Source organism: Chamaea fasciata, unplaced genomic scaffold, assembly GCF_029207755.1.
Source record: "Chamaea fasciata isolate MVZ Bird 193981 ecotype frontalis unplaced genomic scaffold, bChaFas1.0.hap1 SCAF_7, whole genome shotgun sequence".
Taxonomy (NCBI): Eukaryota; Metazoa; Chordata; class Aves; order Passeriformes; family Sylviidae; genus Chamaea; species Chamaea fasciata.
This window is the reverse complement of record NW_027094092.1, coordinates 30,535,108-30,556,778: the sequence shown is the minus strand read 5'-3', so window position 1 is coordinate 30,556,778 and position 21,671 is coordinate 30,535,108. Positions and strand designations below refer to the sequence as shown.

Here is a 21,671-nt window from a genome sequence, read left to right as displayed (position 1 = left end):
CTGAAGTAAAATTATCGGATGCCTGGGATCTAAGCTGTCCTGACCAACCACATTATAGTAAGAGAAAAGAAAACCAAAATAAAATAAACATCCATCATAAAACTACTAAAAACATATACATTAGCATTGTAGAAGAATGACACTTGTGCCATATTCCATGGGTTTTGGCTTCCTGCTGGCTCATGGGCACTGAGAACACTGAACTGAAAGCAGGCAGTGGCAGAAGCTAATGGCCACCAGCAATCCCAAGAAGGTTTCTTTTTCAGACTGTTCAGATTTTTTTCTTTTTAATTGATGGAAATAACAAAGAACAACTTCTTGTGAGAGAGCTGCAAGTGGTGCCCAATGGAATGGGTGAAGAGGTCAGATTTCTTTGTGATTTTCTCTCACACAGGGTGCAATGAAATAAACAGTAACCAATGAATAAAACAAGTAACTTGAGGGATCCAAGCTACTTAAATGCTTTTCATTTTCAAAATGCGGAGGAACTGAGCATTTCTGCTCTGGAAGACACCCAAAGTATGTTTAGTCATCAATCCCAGGCATCATTTTTAACTAGCAGCCAAAATGACGCTCCTGCACACTACCATCCACTACTACACAGGGCAGAGGAAGCCGTCAGTCTAATACCTGCCTCCCTTGCACAGAGGTCACCGGTGCGGGGAACCAGCAGCAAGCTTTACCAAACACACCCACATTCTGGCTTTCCTTCGACAGTGTTGGACAAGAGCTCCCTGCCTCGCGAGGCAGGCAGCAACAAAGAAGAGTCCGTAAAAACACCCAGACTTGAAGACGAGTATCAGAAAGTCAGAGTCCTCACATCCGGCCGGCGGTGTGCAATGTCTCGCCCCCGAACCAGTGTTTGTTCAGTGCTCCCTGCAGACTGGATGTGGCCTGAAACAGGCGGGCGAAGCTCACCTCTGCCCAGTGTGGTTCCTGTTCACCTCCGTGTTTAAGGCCAAGTTGTGTAGGAAGAGAAAAAGCTGCCACCACACTTGATTTCTGTTCTGCTGATGCTGTAGAGAAGAACAGTTAAAACGAGGTTATTTATATTTCTAAAATTGCAACATACCACTTCTCTTTTCCAATAACAACTCAGTTACACTTTTCAAGAGCAGACACTTTAATCCCATCAGCATAACAAGGGGGTGCAGCAAGGGATGAGGGGAGAGAGGGAAATGATAAGTTCTCCAGAAATAATTGTAGCTCTAACATTACAAAAAGAAAAGAGCAGACCCTTTATGCATTGTGCACAAGAGGATTAAACTTTTTTTTTTTGCTTGTAGGATTTCGCAGAGTTTAGCCAAGTGCTGTTTTTAATCAGATTGGCTTCTGAGCCTTTCAAAAGCCCCAGCTGCATGAACAAACAACCTTTTTTTTTTTTAAAAAAAAAAAGCCCCCCTTCACCCCGAAAGTAAAAAAAAAGAAAAAATATAACTGGTGATCCATCTGTAAGTGATTTGACACCGTGAAGGTCAAAGGGTTAATCTTCAATTTAAACCACACTGCTGAGACAGCAAAACTCTGATTTCATCTAGTACAAGAAAACACATTCGTGCACACACACACTCCCCCACCCTCCCCCCACCACATTTTCCTTCCCAGCATCTCCAAGATAATACTGCCCTTTTTATAGCCACTTTTGACAGTAAGCCATAAATAATCAGCCTTGGAGCCCTTTCCTACTGACTGGAGCCAATTAAACCTTAAGCAAGAACATACTTGAAAACACACAAAAAACCAAAACCAAGAGGTTATTTCAGGTCCCATTGTCAAGGAAGAAACATGGGAGTTGAGTTTCAGGGGGACACCAGACTACATAATGCAGCTTTGGGACAGGGACACTGTTCCTCCTTTTGTTATATGTAATCACCCCTGCAAAAGTGGCTCTGATTATACCCCCACCTTCCTGCACTTTAATGGCATCTCATACAAACAGGTGGGTTTCTCTTTACATTGCCTGGTCTGGGATACTATTTCACCTCAAAAACTGACCCTCTATTAGAAGCCAGTCTTCATTTTCTCCTCCAGAATTCCATATTTGCTAAGCAGGCATGATCATTTCTGGAAAACAAAACAACCCAGCGCAAATCTCCGCCCCCTACTCCCCTCCCCAATCCCCAGCAGACAAGGAAACAGAAGACTGGCTTCCCACAACTTTGCCTCAGTACACAGGAGTTCATAAAAGAGCACTGAAGCACATTATATGAACAAGATGTTTCAACTCAGATTAGCCCAACAGGGCAGAACACAGTTGCAAGGCATTTTTTACATAATAACAAATAAAAGAGTTGCAACGGGAGTTGCAGCTGGTGTATTGGTGATGTGTCGATAGACAGCTCTTCAAAGCCTTTCCAGATAGCCATTAAATTATGTTCATATTCCAGTGTGAGTAGATCTGTGCCATTTGAATCACAAGCACAAAACAGACTTCCAGAAAACCTGTGTTCATCTTGCATCTTAGCAATGGGTCATTATTCTTGCCCTCAAGACTTAACAAGAAGAAATTGATTTGGAAGAATTCACACAGATCCCACCACATATTTCAAGAGCACTGTGTCACTATTCTTGCCCTCAAGACTTAACAAGAAGAAGAAATGGACTTGGAAGAGTTCACACAGATCTCACCACACATTTCAAGAGCAATGTGTCTGTAGCACAACCTGCAGGCAGTGGCTCTAGAGCCTGCTATTATTTATTTCAAAGTAATTCGTCCTGAGTTCAGTCCTTACTGATTGCACAAGCATTGATTGCTAGGTTTATAGGTGAAAACAATCTTTTATAAACCATCCTGTAGGGCTGAGTAAAAACCACTGATTTGGTCTCAAAAAGCAAGATGGTTTTTGTTTCGTTACTCGCATCTCTGTTTGACCAGGTTTGCCCTTCCTCATCAAACTCGAGAGATTCTTCTCACCCTCCTCCATAGAGCCACACTCCTAAAACTGCTCAAACATGCACAGGGAACCTCAACATCCCCATGACATCTAGGTACCATGTTTTTATCAAGCTATTACAGCTTAGGCAGATTCCTTAAACAGAGATCTTTGGGTAAGATGTCAATGAAGTGGCTTGCAAGAACAAAGTCATCTTCTGCAGTTTCCACGAGCAAGGAACTATGCTAGGAGAGCACAGTGGACAAACATATTGCAGATGCTCTGAAGACAATCTGCATTGTTAGATTATTTTATTCTATTGGCAGGCAAGAGGGTAAAAAATTGTCTTATAGAGACTTAAGTGAGGGAAATGCAAAAGGATGTTTAAAAATTGGTACAGAAATCCTAAGCTTGAAATGCATTGCAGCTTCATTGGTGGACCCTCTCTAATGGAAACTCTCATGGAATTTTATAAAGTGGGTTAATTTGGGGGCACACAAGAGGAGTGCTGATCTGGCATGTACAGTTTTACTGTTTCACACTATTGGGAGGATAAACACATGTAAGAACCCCCATATTAATGTCCTCCTTCATGTAGGAGGCTGCTTTGGGCTTCTCATATGATAACAGGTTATTTATTCTGGCTCCTCAAGTTTTATACCTTACCTCAGGAGAAAAGGATTACCTGCTCTTTCCAGGTAAAGGAGGCCATGTTCCAAAAAAAAGAAAAACCAGTGGAAGGACTGAGCTCATATGCTTTTTTTTTTTTTTTTTTTTTAAAGGGGGGAGCTTTTTGAAGAAGGTATTGAGTTTTTGTTTTATTTGGTAAATAAGAGTTTTAGAACTGTACTTCATGATGGTTTACAGGCCTGCAAGAGAATCAGTGGGATGTGATAAGGCAAATACTGAGAAAACCTCTAATATGTATTTTAGTTAATATTCTATTGTGTTTATTTCACTGCCTCTTGAAGTCACTTTTTGGTACAGCATTTTTGTCCTTTTCCAATTAAAATTGTTTCCTGTATTTGCCTAATACACTCAAGGAGATTTCCATGCAAAAGCAGAATAGGAAACATTTTACCCTTGATTCCCCTTGCTTATAAGAAGCATAACATCTCAAGTAACTTTTTTAGGAATGTTGACACCATTTTGTTTTGAAGTAAAAAAATAGAGCACAACGTTGAGGGAAGCTTTCCAGGTTTCATTCCTAGACCTAGGGCTTGTTTGTATTTCCCTAGGTCTGTATTCAGCCAGCATTTTCTTCCATGGTGGTGTGATCCCACACACACTTTCACTGGCCCACATACTGGAGCAGCCCACTCACAATGTCCTCTCCTCACAGCAGGGTTGGAAAGTGAATTAGAGCAGACAATGAACAAGGCCAGAACTAATCTGTCAGAGAAGTTGCCCTTACTGTTTAACAGGTCATCCTAAACTATCTGATCCATGGCATTGTGTAGTCAGACTGATGTTTGTGCCAAAACAACAGAAAGATGATGACCTGTGAAGAGGAGCAAGCTGGGACTACCTGCTTCAGCAGCAAGCCTAGCTAATGGGGTTTGGAGTTTATACTTCACTTCTGGGCTGATTTGCTTTCTGTGGTACTAATTCAGCATGGGACAAGAGCCACAGAACGGAATGGCAGATATTATGTGCAGTAAACAATTTATGAAAGAACTAAAAAATGTCCTTTTCACAAGTTTCTGTGTCTTTTCCCCCATATTTGCTTCAGTCAAGACCAAAATTCTTAAATATTTCAAGATTGAGGGGTTTTTGGTGTGGTATAATTTAGCTGTCAGTATGGACAGAAAACCCAGAAGAGTGATTCCATTAATTTGGCTTCTTTTTTTTTTTAATGTGATATGTTTTGAGACATTTTTCTAAGATTCATAACTATTGTGACACTGGTGTATAATTTCCCTAAGCTACACCAGGCTGATTTGCCCTTTATCAAACTAACTCAATGCTCAGAGTCACTACTGCACAAAAATACCAGGGATGAATGCTTTGCCACTTCCATGTAGGAGCAACAAAATAACCCTTTTGAGGGTTATTCTTCCCAAGAAGGAAAGAAGTCCCTTTTGCCCTCTACACTAACTGTAACTAAAGAAGAGTAGACTTGTGAATACAGTAAGTCAACACAAAGCTGGAAACACATAAAACCATTTCCTATTGCAGCTGCTGCTTTTTAAAGGGGATATCCTTAAGAGACTGTCTGTCTGAAGCGTTAGCATGAATGCTTCAATGAGTCACAAGGAAAGGCCATTTTACAGGAAAAGTGTCCTCTGCAGCAACAGTACATTAGTGAAGCCCCTTCCATGAACTGCGCTGAACCAAAAACCAGACTACTTGTAAACAAACACAAAAAAAACCATGCAAGACTTTTACTGGAAGCAAATCAAAGAGGAACATGACTGACCCGGCACTTATTGCTTACCCATAATTAATTCCTAATACATGTTTCCCACTGTAAGCATACAGATACATATTTGGCAAATAGCACCCCAGATGTCAAAACCTTTTGTACTCCTACCAAGCCCTTGCACAGGGTGATCAAAGGGAAGATCAGGACAGGTGATGCACTTCAAAGAAAACGCTGTCCCTTTGACACAGCTCCTTGAATGCATGAGCAGAAATGTTTAACATATTAATAAGACTCACTTTTACATTTGATATACACATGCCACTAACATCCCTGTTTAAAAAAGCAAATATGCTCGTCGTATACACATGTTGTATGTGGGTCTGTCTGGTATACTCTGTCTACCCTCTTGATCTCATGCACAGCTTCTGTCTTTGCTTCACAGCTTCCAGACAATTAAGGGTCATAATCTGATCCCATCTTAACTAGAAGGATTAATATGGCCCTAAATGGTGTTGTGAGATCAAAAGAAGAATAATGGCATATGTGTACATAAAAACATTATTCTTCCTTTAATGACTAATACAAGTATTAGCAACAAGTTGTTGGGATTGTATTTATTCACTGAATACAAAAATACTTGCACACCGGGAGCAGTTCCTGACTCATCGCTGAAGGCTGTTTTGGCTGCCAGGTGGCTGGAGGCATATTGTGCTACCACAAAATATGCTTTAGCCTAGAAAGACTAGAAAGTCATAGTCCCCAAGGCAACAGAGGTTACAGAAGGTGTCCCCTGCTGGAGAGAGAAATGCAGGCCATTGGAAGTCAAATACAAATCTTTCCAGCTGTGATTCCTAATGACCAAAGTATAATGTGTGTGTAGAACCAGCAGAGAAAAAAAGAGGCAGCAACAGAGGGGAAAAAATGAAAGAGGACCTCAGCCACATGGTTTCTCATGGTGACACAATAAAGAAGATGGGAGACCTTCCTCGGGAAAACTCAATACTTACGTCTTGCAATAACTCTTAAATGGGACTAAACTTGTAGTAAAAGGAGGTGTCATCTCAAGTATCACTTCCTTTCTCATGAGCCTCCACCAGGCTTGCAACAAGATAAGCAACACGTGTGTTTATGGAGAGAGACCAGTACTGGGCAGAGCCAAAGGGATGCAGGGGACCCCCAATACCCACGTATGGGCTGCCCAGCCCAAGCACGGGAGAGGGCACGGGCTGAGCCGCTGGGTCTGAGCAGCGAACAGCGACGGCTCTTGCCCCAAACCTGCTGCCGGCGCAGCTGCGCAGGTGAGCCCTTTCTCAACTTTCTGGTAGTTTAAAAACAAACACGCAGCCACTCGCGCCTTCCTCTCCAGCACGGGCAGGAAGGGGAAGCAGACAGCCGCCATGGCAACAGCCAGCTGACGGCAACCTGGGAAGGGCAGCCACCGGCCACCGCGTTCCCAGGCCCCCGGCCTTCCCCTCCTTCCCCATCCCCAGGGGCACGCTGGCTTATTTTCCACAAACACGGTAAATAAAGATCCCACATTTCCACAGAGCCGCACCTGATACCACTGTGTACCTGTGTCACGGGGTCCGGCACGGTTCGCCCCCGTGCTCTCTGTGCGTGTGTGTGTGTGTGAAGAGATGCCCAGGAGAGGACAGCCCCCCAGAAGAGGACAGCCCACACCGCGCAGCCACCGCCGGCAGCTGCAAGAGTTTTTGACCCTTTTAAGGGTTTATGGACTGAACCTGCGTGTGATGGGGCAGAGCTGTTCCACAGCTCCCGGTGTTCACCGCCTGCCCTGCGCGGGCCGCGGGACCCGCTGACCTGTATTTGGCATCCATTCCTTCACCAGCAGAAGGGAGGTGCTCCCAAAACTGCTCAGTGCTGCGGAGACCCCCCCTAGTGATTAAAGTCTGCCTCGGGGTTTGCTTAAAATAACACTTTAAAAGTTTTTACAGGAAAACTATCCTGGCGCGGGGGGGAAGGGGTGGGCGCGGGGCCGCCCGGCTGCGCGGGGAGGCGGCGGGAGGGCAGGTGCAGGGCTGGGGCCTGCGGGCAGCGTAAACTCTCGTCAGCAGCGCCGATGAGTCAGAGGCTAAATTTAGCGAGCGATATAAACACAGCCGCCGAGCGCAAACACGGCCTGGCCGGGCCCTCGCACGCACCGCCCGCTTCTCCTCGCCCGTCGGCCGGCTCCGCTCGTCCTCGGGCGGCTCCAGCCCCATTGCCGGCACCCTCTCAGGTCTGGCTCTCATCACGGAAAACCTAACGGGGGTTAACAGGAGTTGCCTCACTGCTTGTTTTTGGATCGCTGTTTTTTCTGCCGTGGTCCGGTCCTCGGAAGGATTCCTTTTCAACTGGGGAGGCAATTCCTCGGCTACTGAGGACAAACAAACAAACAAACAAACCTCCAGAGACTATAAAAGCCTGGCAGGACATTCCTCCTCAGTGGCTAGAAACAAAGGAGAACTCTGCATTTGGGCACTTGCTTTCCTGCCTTTCCACCATAAAATAGAATTGAGTAAAATACAAACATGTACACTCCTCACCGTAAATAACCAGTCCAAACATCTCATCGTGCCCCTCAGAGATGGCACTATCTTAATAAGATCAACCAACCTAGGTGGAGGACTGAGGCAGAACAACTAGGTTCCTATCAGCAATCCTTGCATTATCTCAGTCAAGTTATAACCTGCATTTTCTACTCTCCCACAATAAAAGATAACTGGGGTATTACCACAGTTATTTCTTAATTGAAAAATAACTTCTCAGCTGTCACACAGCTACAAGCAGAAAGCATGTTACCACTGTCACAGTGCTGTGAGAGCTGAGGAAATCCAGAAGAACCTGCAGAGACCAAAGGGTTCTACAGGAGAGACATCAGCACTGAACACTGATGTTAGAAATACTGCAGAACAATTCACCAGCTGTCTAAAAAAACTGTTTCATGCTCTTTATTGTGGGCAGTCTTGGTCTTTTGAGGTTGTGGCCCGACTACCTCAAGACAGTCCTGTGTCTGGTGGGATTCATGGCACACAATTGCACAGAGCTTTCACAGCTCTCCTGCCACCCAGCTCCTTTATCCTCTGCCCACTTGCTCTACCAGAGCTAGGCAGGAAGTTTTGCTTTTTAACATGCGCTATTTTAAGCAGGAACATACATGTAATATATTTAAATCTGACAGCTGAAAGCATAGAGGAGGCTAGATTAGGATGATGTAGAAGTTTTGTGGCTTTTATTAAACTGATATGTTTAATTAAATACAATGATTGTATGTGACTTGCATCAAGAGTTTGTATAGCCCAGCCTCCAGCAGCAGCCTTACATGGTTGCCTGAGGAAAAGCTAAGGGAAAGTACATGCAATAGCTTCCACTAGTACTCTCTTTCAGCATCTAACTAGTTTGAGCTTAGGACTTCCTGAGTCAGATCTGGTTTCTGTTTATTTAATGTCTGCTTCAATGGCCATAAACTTGTCTCAATTCCCCTTGAACCCAGATAAAGCACTGGGATGCACAATATGCCTTGACAAGGAGTTCCACAGCTTTCACCTGCTGCATGAAAAATGTCCTCATTTACTTTGAGCTGGGTCCCACTAGTTTGACTTAATTTTACCTAGTTCTTGTACTGGGTGAAATTAGTCTATTTGTCTCCTTCATGTCACTTTTGATTTCTGTATAATATTGCTTCTCTCTTGGTTTGTATATTTTTTAGGCTTAGCAATCCTAGCCCATTTTTTCATATGGAAGTTCTATCGTCTGTCTTGCCCTTCTCTGAAGCTTTTCCAGTTCTGCTGCATCATTTTGGATGAAGAAAACCAGAACTTCATGTAACATTCAAGATATGGTAGAAACATGAATTTATACAGCGGCATAATTACGTTCTCGTTCTCAGTTTTTTTTCTTAACATTTCAAAGAATACCATTTCAGATTAGATGTGAAATGGTCCAGCAAGTTTCTGTTAACCTACATGTCAAGTAATCAGCTCCACGGGCAGCAGGATTTCAAAACAAGTGCTAGGCAAGGGGCAGCAGGTTGTTGTGTCATTTGTATGCATGGGGAAGGTACAATTCCAAGCCCACCTCTTCCTTCACTGTCATTTGTCAAAATGAAAAGGAAAAAAAAAAAAAGGAAAAAAAAAATCTAGTAACATTAAGCAAAAAATCTGTCTCCACCTCCTCATATCAAATTTCTGACTCCACTGACCATAAGAATGGCCCCTCCTTTCCTCTAACCTAGGATTCCAGTTCTGTAGCCCTAAAAGAACTTAATTTTATATCTCACTCTTCCCAAACTCACACCCACCCTATCCCCTCCCCTTTAAACTGGGCTTGCTCACTTCAGGAGTTCTCTCCCTCACCATGCTTGTGCATCCTCAGCTGGAGATTCGAGTCCTGCACCAATGGGCAAGGCATGGAAAGCAGAGCTGAAGAGGTGACCACTGTTGTGTACAGCAGCAGCAAGGACCAGCCAGCAGGGAAGATCCTGAAACACACTGACCTACTCAGGAAACGAATGAAAACACGTACCCCGGGTCTCAAACAGACTGTAGGTACAAGTGAAGTATGGAGCTGCTGGTGCTAGAGGCTTAGCTGCAGGACAGTCTGAGTCACTGCATTATTATCAGGAAGCTTTTCTGAACGTTTTTCCTAAAATATAAGGTCATCCTAAAGAATAGATTCCTGCAAACAATTCCAGTGTAAAAAAAGCAACTGTTAAAAATGCCCTGAATGTCCTTAATAATGAAAAAGCCCAATGGAGTTTGGGATAAATGATGCACGTGTAGTACTGTGCACCCATTCTCTCATGTCAATAAGTTTCCGACAAGCGATGCAGGCTCTCTGTTGCGTAAGTGGAAGTGTCTCAGAGGAGGCCTTGATAACTCTCGTGAGAGACAGAGAGGAAAAAGTATGCAAAACATAACACGTTTCACTTTCAAAGGAAAGTAACATTTCCTCCTGGACATTTTCAGTGTCATTAGCTTGAGGCAAACAGGTACATGCCTAGCTGTCTGCCCACAGCCAGTGTGGATGCAGGCATTTGTGTTCCATGGGCTGCTGAACCCTGTTGCAGTGATGGTAAGACTTACTTGCTGAACCAACTGGGGAATTTAGAGAAATGAAGTTTTCTATAGCTAGATCCGCAGAGACTCTTTGAGCATGGTCAGCATATCTAAATCAACTGCAGGAAAGGGACTTTGTTGTTGTTTGTAATGCACTTATTTACTCAAGAAAGCTCAGCTCTGATTCAGCATCTGGTTCTCATTGAGGCTCAGCTTTTTTTAAACTGAGCTTTCCAGATGGGTTGACTGAAGCACAAGGAGGTCAAGAGACTTGTCTGAGGTCATACAGCAAGTCAGTGGCTCTGCTTGGACCTGAGCCCAGAACTGTTCAAGGCTACCACTCCTTGGCTCTTAAAGAGACAATTTTATCCTCTGTGAAGTGATCTTATCTCCATGAAGAAGAAATATGATAAAAGCAGTCCCCTCAAAGCTGCAGCCTGCTTAAAAAGAGTTATTTTATTTGAAAAAACTATAGGATTCCAGTGTCTCATTGGAGCCCATCAAACTGAAGGGGTGTGATACTGATAATACAGTGTCATCCACCCCACTCCTGCATAACCCCGTGCTCCTCGGGGGCAGCTTTACGCTGCCACCGACGCCATCCCTGGTTGTGTACTCAGATCCCATCTAACAACCCCTCATGTCATGAAATACACTCTCCATTCAGCACAGGTCAAAGCCCCTCCTCAAGGCAAGGAAACCAAGTGCACTCAGGACCTGAAGCAGAGCTCAAGCACTTGTTGCCACAGCCCGGACATGTGGGATGTGGGAAGCATATCCCAGCCAACCAACCAGCAGGTCCCCTAAGCTCAGCTCTGTTCTCCATAACCTCAGAGCACACTCTTGAAGCTCAGCCACAGGCTGGGCTACAGCAGCAGTTCACAGATTCCATAGCAAAGGCACACTTGCTTCAAACCAAGGAGGAGGTGGTAGGTACTGGCTTCTCTTGCAGAAAGCATGGCTTGGCTCCACCTTTGTTTTCCAGGGGCAGGGCAAAAAAAAACCAAACAAAACAAAAACTAGGAAGTTTGCCAGAAGCTACACAGCCTCAATCAGGTAAGAGACAGTAAAGAACTCAAGAAAACATAGATGGGTCTCACATGTCATTCTGCAGAGCCCTTGCAATCTAGATCAACCTGTAGCAGGCTCTGCTCCTTAGGAGCACAGAGCATCACTCAAGTCTTCTTACAAGAAATCCAGCATCTTAAGGAGATGAAAGACAGGGAGTTCTAGGGAATGTTGTGTTTTTGGTCTAGCACTGTTCTAAGGATGAAATAGCTGGGTTTTAAATTACTGTTTTCTGTTTAACATATTAATAGGAAATGAAACTCTGAAAGTGGTGTTCATGCCAAAAGCAAGCAAAGGTGCGGCCAATTTTCTTATTCTTACTAGATGCATACCCAAAAATCTTTTGTATAGCCAAAAACCACAGAATAGATACCATTTAGCTCCAGAAGCCCAGAGCAGAGATAACAGTGACTCTCCAGGGGTTCCCAGTGTGGGATGGGTTAGACCATGCATGCAGCTGAGTCCAATGACAACCCAGTGATGTCAGCCTGAGCAGCAAGCGCCTGCTCCGTTTCTCTCTCAGCCAGGGATGTACATTAACCAGCAGCCTTTGTGTCAACACAGCCTTGCCGCTGCAGCAGCAGAATGGGGGCCCTACCTCAACTGCTGGAGAGTCTCACAGAACTCAAGAGCCAAGACAAGGCAACTCTTGAGCTAGCTGGATGAACCGTTCCAATGCTAAAAGCCATTCTTAACTTCCACTGAAAGGGCACACACAGTTTCTTTTCACAGGTTCACAGATAAATGTTTTGTAAGCTCTGAAAACAGGCACAGCTTGTTGAAAACCAAGCTTGCTCTCTCTCAGGACTTCACAAGACCACACTGGTGTGACTAACTTTGTGGTATTCTAAATCTGATTCAAGACACCACTCTGGAAAGTTGGTTTTGACCAAATGTTTGAGACAAGCTGGAATGGGGTTTCCAAATCAGGGATTAGTTTCATAGCAAGATAAACGACAGCCCAGTTTTCCATGCCTCAGAGACTGTCCCTTCCAAACCACGGCACATTGTGAACTGCTCACGTGTCTCCAGGGGCAGACCGCCTGCTTCTTCAGCAACGGGCTGGGCAGAGTCATTGCACATAGGACAGAGGGGGTTCTCCACGGGGGATTCATGCCAAAAGCCAAAGGAAATCCTCCATGCAGGACTGGGAGGGAAGGGATTGGGCATGACAACAAAACACTCCACAGGGAACAGCGCTTTGGACACCAACATGTGGCCCAATTCTCAGTTTCCCTGACAAACAAGAAAGAATCCCTTAGCAGATCCAAATGCCAAGGCCTATCCCAGGGTCAGGCTGTGGATAACCACTGGCTGAACTACTCTGTCCTCGGGTGAAGTTTTCGAGTTGGTTTGGGTTTTGGTATTTTTTTCCCCCGTTTTGTTTTCAGATTTAAATGGCTGAAGGCCCCAGCTCCCGTCCCCTTTACAACTTGTTGCTGTTCCAGTTCAAACAAAGAGCGCGGAGCCCCTCCTCTGGCGGGCCCCGGGGGCCGGGCCGGGCCGCGCCGCCCAGCGCAGCCGGACGCCTTTGTTTACTACGGCTCCACACGCCGGGCTGGCCGCCGGCCGGGGCTGCGGGGCCGCCGGGCACCGGCAGCCGCGGCCGGGCACCGGGAACCCGGCCCCGCCTGCCCCAGGGCTCCGGGGCGGGTAGGCGCTCCTGGACGCGTTTCCAAGGCACGGGCATCAGATAGGGACACTCCCCCGCGATGAAAGGGGTCAAGTTACAACCAGTTCCACCAGTTCAGTGCAGGGCTCCTCTGCCAAGATGGTTACACCTTCCCTTTCCTGTGAGACAGCCTGGCGAGAAAGCGGAGCCTGCAGCTAACCCAGGCGAAAGGCGCCACCGGGGAAAACCCCATTCAACCACAAACAACACATGCTAAAAAATCTCGTGGTAGCTCTTTATTCCTACAGTTTGCTAAATGACATTCATAGCCCCATCTGCATTTCTATAGGCTAATCTCCCTTTTCCTTCTTTAATCCTTCACCTATTAAGAGATGAGGAGTCCCAGAATTTCCTCATCTCTCAGGTGACACAGAGACGACCAAGCCTTTGCCCAGCCACAAGCCACGCTCTCTGACCAAGACAGAGATCCTCACTTACCTTTGAGAAGGGCTGCAAGCGATCCCACAGTTAACAGAGGACAGACTCACTTGGAGTAAGATAAGCTTTCTGTCCCTTTCTGAAGTCAGCAAAATTTCTTCATATACAAGCAGATACACACCCTCATTGTTCGGTTTGCACAGAAGTGGCAAACTGCTGCCTACTGTCAAGCCTCTGCCACCTCCGACCATCTCTGTATGGGCTGAGATTTCCATTTTATCTCTACTCAAAGGGGAAGGAGAGCAAGGAAGAAGGAATCGAGGGTTCTGGGACTAATAGTTATTTTGTTTCTTTGAACAGCAGTGTTTGGTTTTTGGTTGGTTTTTTTAAAGAAAACAAAATCAAGAATCTGGAGTGTGGTTTTCAGACCTGATGGCATCTTACAGCTGTCTTTTGTTGTGAGGAAGTTAGTCACAAGTCTGAGACACTAGCTAGGGCTGTCTGACTAGTAGCTGCTAGCAAGTCTAGTATGATCTAAATACTCTTTACAACATTACACAGAACTACCAGAACTACCGTTACACTACAAGGAGTGTCAGAACAGACTTGTTATCTCCAAGACGAGGAGCTGACATAAGCCACTCATGGCTACATGTTCCACAGAAGAGAAGGTGCTGGTGGTGAGGAGAATGGAGAAGAAGAGTAAAAGCTGTAATAAGAAGCAAGAGGAAGATCCCTGGGAAAAGCCTCAAACCCCACTGCTGCTGAACTGGAAGAGCTGGAATAGCAGCAGCTGACACAGAAGAGCTCCCTTCCCAGGCAATAAATGCAATGCAATCCCTCACATGCTTTTCCCTCCACATCCCAATCTTTAGGAAGAGCAAGCAATCTAGCATAAGCAAAATCCATCAGGATACTCCTGCCATTTTATCTCTATTGGCAGTCTGCTGTCTTAAACAGCAGCTCACTTAGCTGATGCCTCGAGTCAGTCTTCAGAGTAGCACTCTTGGAGAGGTAAACCCCCACCTTCCCCTCCAGAGACACCCTACCCTCTGTATGTGGAGCCGGTGGAACTGGTCTGCAATGCACTGCAACTTCCGTGCGATCTGCACCTCCGCACGTGCTTCCCGCTGACCTTCCTGAGGTTCCTCTTGGAGGTGCGGATCCAATACAAAGCCAGCTGGAGGGACATGTAAACGGTAACCAGCACTCCCTACAAAACAGATCAGAAGAGTCATTCTCCCAGGACAAAGATTGTCTTTTCTACTCAGTACACTTCATGGAGGAAAGAGCTGCACATAATCCTAAATTTTTGACTTAAAGTCTAGCTCCTGAAGGCCAAACAATGACTGTATACTGTAACACAGTACAGTAAAAGATTTGCCCAGCTTTCAAATAAACTTATATTGATTAAGCAGAGCATTGTGTTGATTCCCATAGTCAAATGAGTGGCAGGATCTTAAAACTGATTGCTTTTGCTTGTTTACTTTACAGCTCAGCCAAGTGCTGTGGTTTGGGGTTTTTTTTTAAAGACAGTTTTGCAGTTTTACAGGATCTCTGCCTCAAGTTGTCTCCATTCAAAGGTAGCAGTATCTTTTCTGTCAGTCTTTTCTCAGTTTTCTGTCATTTAGTGATTTTAGTGATCTAAATTAAAGCTGAATTGGATACACAAAGCTGAGTGGTGACCCATCAGTTACTAGTAAAAGACTGGATGAACATGCTACTTATTCAGCAAATTTAAGTCCAGTGAAGAGCCTAAAAGCTGTATCTTCGTCTCTCCACTGAAAACTTCTAGAAGTTTCCACTTCCTATGTGGATGAGGCAGACCATTGGTAGTTAAAAAATGTGGGCAAATTGTAGGACATGAAGTACAGTGAATATTTAAACATCTAGCAGTAAAATCAAATGTGATCGAATAAAGCCAAAAAGAGAGAGGGAATATCAAAGATAGCAGAGGCAATAAGCAGGTGTCTGGTTCCTGCAGTGGACAAGCAAGGGTAAGAAAATACAAGTTGTCTTTCTTGAGGGAATAGGACTAAAGCAAAATAATTTCAGTCCTTTAATAAAATGCCCTAATGAAAGAGACCTTGCGTGATTGGGAAGTGCTAAAGGGACAGTTTCTTTGCTGCAAAGCTAGTGACACTGGAGTGCTCTTACCATAGAAGAGTCTCCTTGGCTCTTCAGTGACTCCACAAGGCAACATAACATCCTGACTGGAAGAGGATGGGCTGAGTGTTTGAGTTGCCTTGTCCTGCTGCTCAGGATGCCTGATACCGGGACCACAGCAGTGTGTGAGGGGGAATAGTTGAAATCTCCCCAGAAGGCAGCTGTAGGACTGGTTCTGTGTGAAAAAGCCAGTTGCAGTCATCTCACCAGGCTGACCTGCAAGTCCAAAGTCATCAGAGTGAAACACGTCATCGTCCAGCCCATCCAGGCTAGAATAGTCCTCTTCCAGGTAGCTGGGGCGATCCATTGCTCCTGCAATAAAGGGACATTTGAGGAAACAGCTAAGACACAACAAGAATATTGTCCAGGAGAGAATACCTTCTGCTCCAACAACAAAATACAACTGATTTTACCACACCTTCTCTCTTCCCCACTTCCCAGTGCTGCCCATCTGCATGGACAGGAGAGGTGAGTGACCTGTGGTAAAGGTCAAGGCTTTGCAGAAAGCCCTCAAGTGCTAGATCAGAAAGAGAAAACTTCACACATGTATAAGTCCACCCAAAGCTCCAATTCTGCTCACACCTGCTCCCAAGTAGAGAGCCAACCCCCAACCTCAGCACAAAGAAACAGAAAAGACATTTTAAAAAGCAACCCAAATTCTTCTAATAGCCCCATGGCCAGTCAGGTTCTTTGGGGTTTGCTTTTCTTTGACCTGCTATATTTGGATTTCATGGTATATCCCATTCACTTTTTTCCCATGTATTGCTTATTGATGAAGAAAAGGTCTTGTAATCACAATGCTGCAAGGCCAGATTTTTAAGAAACCCCAGTGGTTGCAAAACTTAGAAGCTGTCAAAGCCACTTCTGTGAAGCTCTCCATTACTTCTCCCTATGAGGGCCAACTTTCCTTTCAACTTCTCATTTCTTCCCTCAGCTTAGCTTAAGATATGTCCCAAACTTGGCAACGTAGTGACTTCCTTATCCCTCTTACCCTCAAGCCTACATGCACTGTTAGTGCAATGGTTCATCCTACTACTAAAGAAAAACATGGCTGGTGTCAATGTTTAAAGCAGGATTTCTGTAGTTGCCACAGTAAACACTCCTGAGCTGTTTTAGCACAAAGCTGAACAAAGATGGTAGAGGGGAAAAACCCCCCTAAACCCTAAATCACTATTTCAGAGCTCTTTGCAAACATAAAGCAATTAGAAGCAGTATTACCAAAAATGCCACAAGTCCCTTTACTGTTACCTGTGCATCTAACCCAATTGGAAGACAGACTCCTAAGAGATCCATCTCCAGGATTTCCACCCAGTTCCAAACAAGGCAGTGAAATTCAACTCTTCATGTCTCTTCCTTTGCTCTGGTTTGCGAAGCATTTAACAGAATGGAAGACTAGCAAGAGGAATTTCAGGCCTGAAGGAGACATTAATAATAATTTTATAAGGATGTGTTCAGGGCTGCCCTTGGTGCTCCCATCTCCCCCCAGGTGAGCAGCACTCAGGACACCAGCACGCTAGAGACAACAGGACCAAGCAGTACAAGAACTGTTTCTGCAGGGCTCTGGCTTGGGGGCACTTTGGCTATTGAAGTTGCTGCATCTCAGCAGTTCACTCAACTGAGCCACAACTCCCAAAGAAGTTTCTGCAGAGCAGAACAGGTACCAGTCCCACAGCTGGATGCAGCTCTGTTGGATGACAGCAGTGGCTAACATTCTCACCATGGCTTAAAGTAGCACACTGAAAGAAGTTATGGGCCCCAAGAGGCAGGCATCTTCTTGCCAGCTCTTCTGCTGGATCACAGTCACCTGACACAGAGGCAGGTGGGAATGTATTTTGTCTTTGCAGAAAAGTTTGCCAGATCTCATCTGTCAGCCTCACTGGGACACGGGCATTCCTCAAGGAAAGCGCAGCAAAGGCACAGAGCAAACTCCGAACAAAAGAGAGTTTAAAGAGCAAGAAGTTTAACTCGATCTCCTGCAATACAGTCCGACCCTTCTGCAGAACACGTCAGAGAATGCCGAGGCAGCGCGAAGGATAACTCGTCCTACAACTCACTGGAACTCCTTCTGCAACCTCCAAACGCAGCTTACGCTGAGATCCACAGACACCGGACAGCTCGGGCTACGGGTCTCTGCTCGGGCAGGCCCCGCGTCTCCGGTGCCGTGTCTTACCCACGGCGCTTCCTTCCACAAGCCAGCGGCGACAGCCGCGGGTCGGGGCAGCCGCACGCCCGCGCTGACAGGCGGCAGGCCGGGAGCGGAGGGAGGGCTCAGCGCACACGTGCGTGCCAGCGTCCCAAAACAAAGCTGGCCGGCCTCGCTTCGCCACCGCCGGCCGCCTTTAACTCTTCCCCGACCGGGCTCTAGACCCGCAGATGTGCCCCCGGCCAAGAGGTTTAACGCGGCTCCTCCGGGCAGCGCCGTGGGACGAGACTCCGAGCTCGACGGTACGGGCCGAGAGGGGCAGCGCTGGCTGTGGAGTCAGCCATCGCCTGCATCAGGGAATCAGCTGCTTTCCCAGTGCCCAGCGAGCTCATTCCTCGCCCGCACCCTCCCCTCTTTCTTCCCGCTCCCCAGCAGGCGAGAGACTCCGGGCAGGACCAGCCGGGCCAGGGCTGTCCCGAGGCGAAACCCCTTCCCCGTCACGATCGCGCCCGGCCTCGGTACCGTCCTCACCGGCGACCTGGCTCAGAGTAGCCAGCCTCCAGTGGCGAAGGCGCTTCCCGGGCACTCACCGAGAACCGGGACCGGCGTCCCTCGGGGACAGGGCGTCCCGGGAGGAGGAGGAGGAGGAGGAGGAGGAGGAGAAGCCGCCGCCACCGCCTCCGCACCGCCAAACTGCGGCCGTCGCCGGCGGGCGCGCCGCGAACAGCTGACGGCAGCCCCGCCCCCGCCGCGCCCCGCCCCCGCCCTCCAGCCAATAGGCATGGGGGGGCGGGGCCGGCGCGCGGCAGAGGCGGGGGGCGCGCCCGGCCTGGGCCGTGGAGCGGCGGGGGCGGGGCGGGGCCGGGGCGGGGCCGGGGCGGGGCCGGGGCGGGGCCGGGGCGGGGCCGCTCCGGCCTGGGCCAGGTGGGAGCGGCGGAGGTCGGTGTGTGGCAGCCCCCAGCGGGACGCGCCGCTGGTACCGCGGCCTGCAGCCGCGCTCTCAATGCTCCCGCAGCCCGGCAGGCAGCCCCAGCCAGGGGCTGAGCCGCAGGCGCGCTGGGCTGGCTTTAAATGTGATGGGAGTGTGACTCCAGCTAGTTGATTTCTAACAAAACTTTGATTTTTCAGCTCTAAATGACTTAGAAAGTTCTTCCTGACTTAAAAGGTCTGAACGCTGAGGTGTGAGGGTCAAGGAGCTCCTCTCAGTGTATTGTGCTCTTTCCTGTAGATGAGTAGGACTACAGGACTAAAGAATTAAATTAATAAAGATAATTTCTTGATAGCGCTTTCTGTGAAGCCCCTCGATGAGATTAGGGTAAAAAACCCAAGCCTCATGCTGCAAACAGCTCGGTGCATTTGCCCTTACTCTGCCAATGATTGATCAGCTCCCCCTGTAATCAGCGGCAAAATTTCACCATGTTAAGAGAGGCAGGACCCAGCTCCCTGGCGCAGGGCAGCACCCTTAAAACCTAGGTAACAAGATCGCTTGGAAGGGAGGCTTTAAAACCCAGCTGGCAGCTGAGTAATGTTAATTGCTGTCAAGTCTGCCACACAGTTACTGAGGTTTGTAACTTAAACTCAGGGGAGGGGTTAGATTGCAAACCGATGGCTAGGAAGGTGAGGTGAATTACTACGGTTTCCTCGTATCACATTGTCCTGGGCAGGCTCACAGAGCCTCTCCAGTTAAATGTTTCTGAGTCACTGTGATTTTGAGTGAGGTATTTACAGTTGCCATTAATAGATTAACAGTCTAATAATATTCATTGTCTCTAAGAACCCTTTTCTTTGTGGTTCTTGTCCAAGTGTTCATTTCAATTCTTTTATTTGCCAGAAGGCTTGGGTCTTTGCTTATTTAAGAGAAGAGCAGATCATGCTTGACTTGTACCTCACCACCAAGTAAGAAAGAAAAAAATACTCTTTTATTCCATTTTCAGTAAGGGACAAGGTTCCTAAGTTAATTAAGCTCCACTGTTCACTTTTGATCGTCAAGGGAATTGTGAGTAGGAGAGATTGATATTTAAAAAAAAAAAAAAAGGCAACAAAAGGCATTCTATATCTTTGAGATAGTCAAATTTTATCAAACTGATGGTCAGGCCCTGGCAAAATGCCAGCTGCTGGAGGGCTACTTCTAATTTGAATGTGCATCACTATAAATAAAAAATGAATGTGCTATGATTCCAACCACTTATGTCTTCCAGACTGAGTAATAACTGCCTGCTGGTTAGGCTCATTAACAGTAAGACCAGTACCTGATCGGCTTTGTTTTCATCTCATTGAGCTGCAGTTGGGGCCACACTTTATATCCCCAGAGGCTGCATTTTGGGAACTCCTACTGTGTAGAAAATGTATGGAAACTGAAATCTATGTATATAATCAGGCTGGATGGTAAGAGGGTTCAGGAAGGATATTTGTGCCTTTCAGTGATTAAAAAAAAGATATGGCAGCATTTCTAAGAGAGGGGACTCAGAGGGATTCCTTGAGGAAATTAGACATTGTTAAGAAATGGCTCCGAGTAAATAGACCGAAACCAAGACAGAGACAGCAAGTCTGAAATGGAAAATTGTGAACCAGGGGCAAGTTATACCACCAACCTCACTGCACTCAGCTGAGAGAGTTTCTACAATAGTGCGGAGACAAGCTTCTTACCTGGGAACAGGAGCCCAAGGGACGGTTTCTCTACCAGAGAGTTTTTGCTCATTAGTGTACATGGTGACATTTTGATTCAAGAGATTAATCTTAAATCACGTGCAGCAGTGTCCCTGTGACATCTGTGGATGGAAATACTGTGCATCCTATAACCCTTCTGTCAGCCTGCTCTACTGCTCAAAAGAATTGTGAACAAAATTGCTTCTTTTATTTAGTTATCCCCCCTACATATTCCTCACATGTCTTCACAACTATTTCTTATTTTACTGACAAAATGCTATTGTCAGCATTGTGCTGTAATTGCAGAGTACATTGTGATCTTAGGCATGGGCCTTGCAAACTGCTCTGCCTGGGTGGGCTCCAAAACCCACACAAGGCCAACTTGACTTTGGTGGGGGTAGTCTTGTCTGATGAGCTCGGTTTTCATTTCTATTTTTCTATTTTTGTAGCTCTTATAGTTGGAATAGGGAAATTAAGGGCAGTCTCATGGATCATAAAGCAAAGGATGAACAAGAAAAACATTTGGGGTTGATTCTATTTATTTTGTTATCTTAAAAACATTTGGTCAATGAGATGATTTTTCAGGGGGCTCAATCTGAGTGCAAAGGAGTGGAAAACAGTGTCTTCTGCCCTGACACAAATCAGTGGCTTTACTATATGCATTCTGTCACACTTTACTGTTGTGTGAGGCAGAAAAAAAAGTCTTGTATTTCATGTTTCACCATCCCTGTGTATTTCTCACATAAGCCAGACTCTTGGAGAAAGCTGGCCTCTGTCCTGATGGAAGGGCTCACTGTGTTCAGCACCCAGTGCTGGTAAGAGAAAGTGCTGCACATTTCAATCAGTGTGTTTGAGAACAGGATCTCTTGCTGACTATAAATAAAAGTGAGAGGATATTACTGTTGGGGTTTTCTTCTGAAGGGAGCAAATTTTATGGCCGCCTGCCAGGTTTACTCCTTGCTTTTCTGAAACCAAAACTAAAGCACACTTTTTCTCCCCAGATAATGTCATTAGGTTGGGAAAATGCTTCTCCCTCTCTTGGGGTGCTCGGCTTGACTCCTGCAAACAGTGAAGACAGGAGTTTCTATTTTCCATACAGCCTTTCTATGGCCAGCCCTGCAAATTCAGCCATGCCTTAGAGACAATGGGCTGAGGGAAACACTGACAACCAGTCTTGAGGTGTCTGCATTTCTGTGTTACTGAACATGTTCTTCTGTGCTGGCATCAGCCTGAATTCATTTGTTTTCTTTCTTTCTTTCTTTCTTTCTTTCTCTTTCTTTCTTTCTTTCTTTCTTTCTTTCTT

The 21,671-nt window shown here is 46.2% G+C and overlaps 1 protein-coding gene across 1 annotated transcript; it reads right to left on the bottom strand.

Moving 5' to 3' along the window:
• Window positions 1-840: 840 nt before the first annotated feature.
• On the bottom strand, window positions 841-18,400 carry BMF (Bcl2 modifying factor). Its single transcript, XM_066188298.1, has 5 exons — window positions 18,313-18,400; window positions 16,828-16,992; window positions 15,571-15,891; window positions 14,463-14,626; window positions 841-1,016 (listed from the first exon to the last, which is right to left on the bottom strand). The coding sequence occupies exons 3-5, from the start codon at window positions 15,884-15,886 to the stop codon at window positions 915-917; spliced, it is 582 nt and encodes a 193-aa protein (XP_066044395.1). The 5' UTR covers window positions 15,887-15,891; window positions 16,828-16,992; window positions 18,313-18,400; the 3' UTR covers window positions 841-914.
• Between the last annotated feature and the right edge of the window lie 3,271 nt (window positions 18,401-21,671).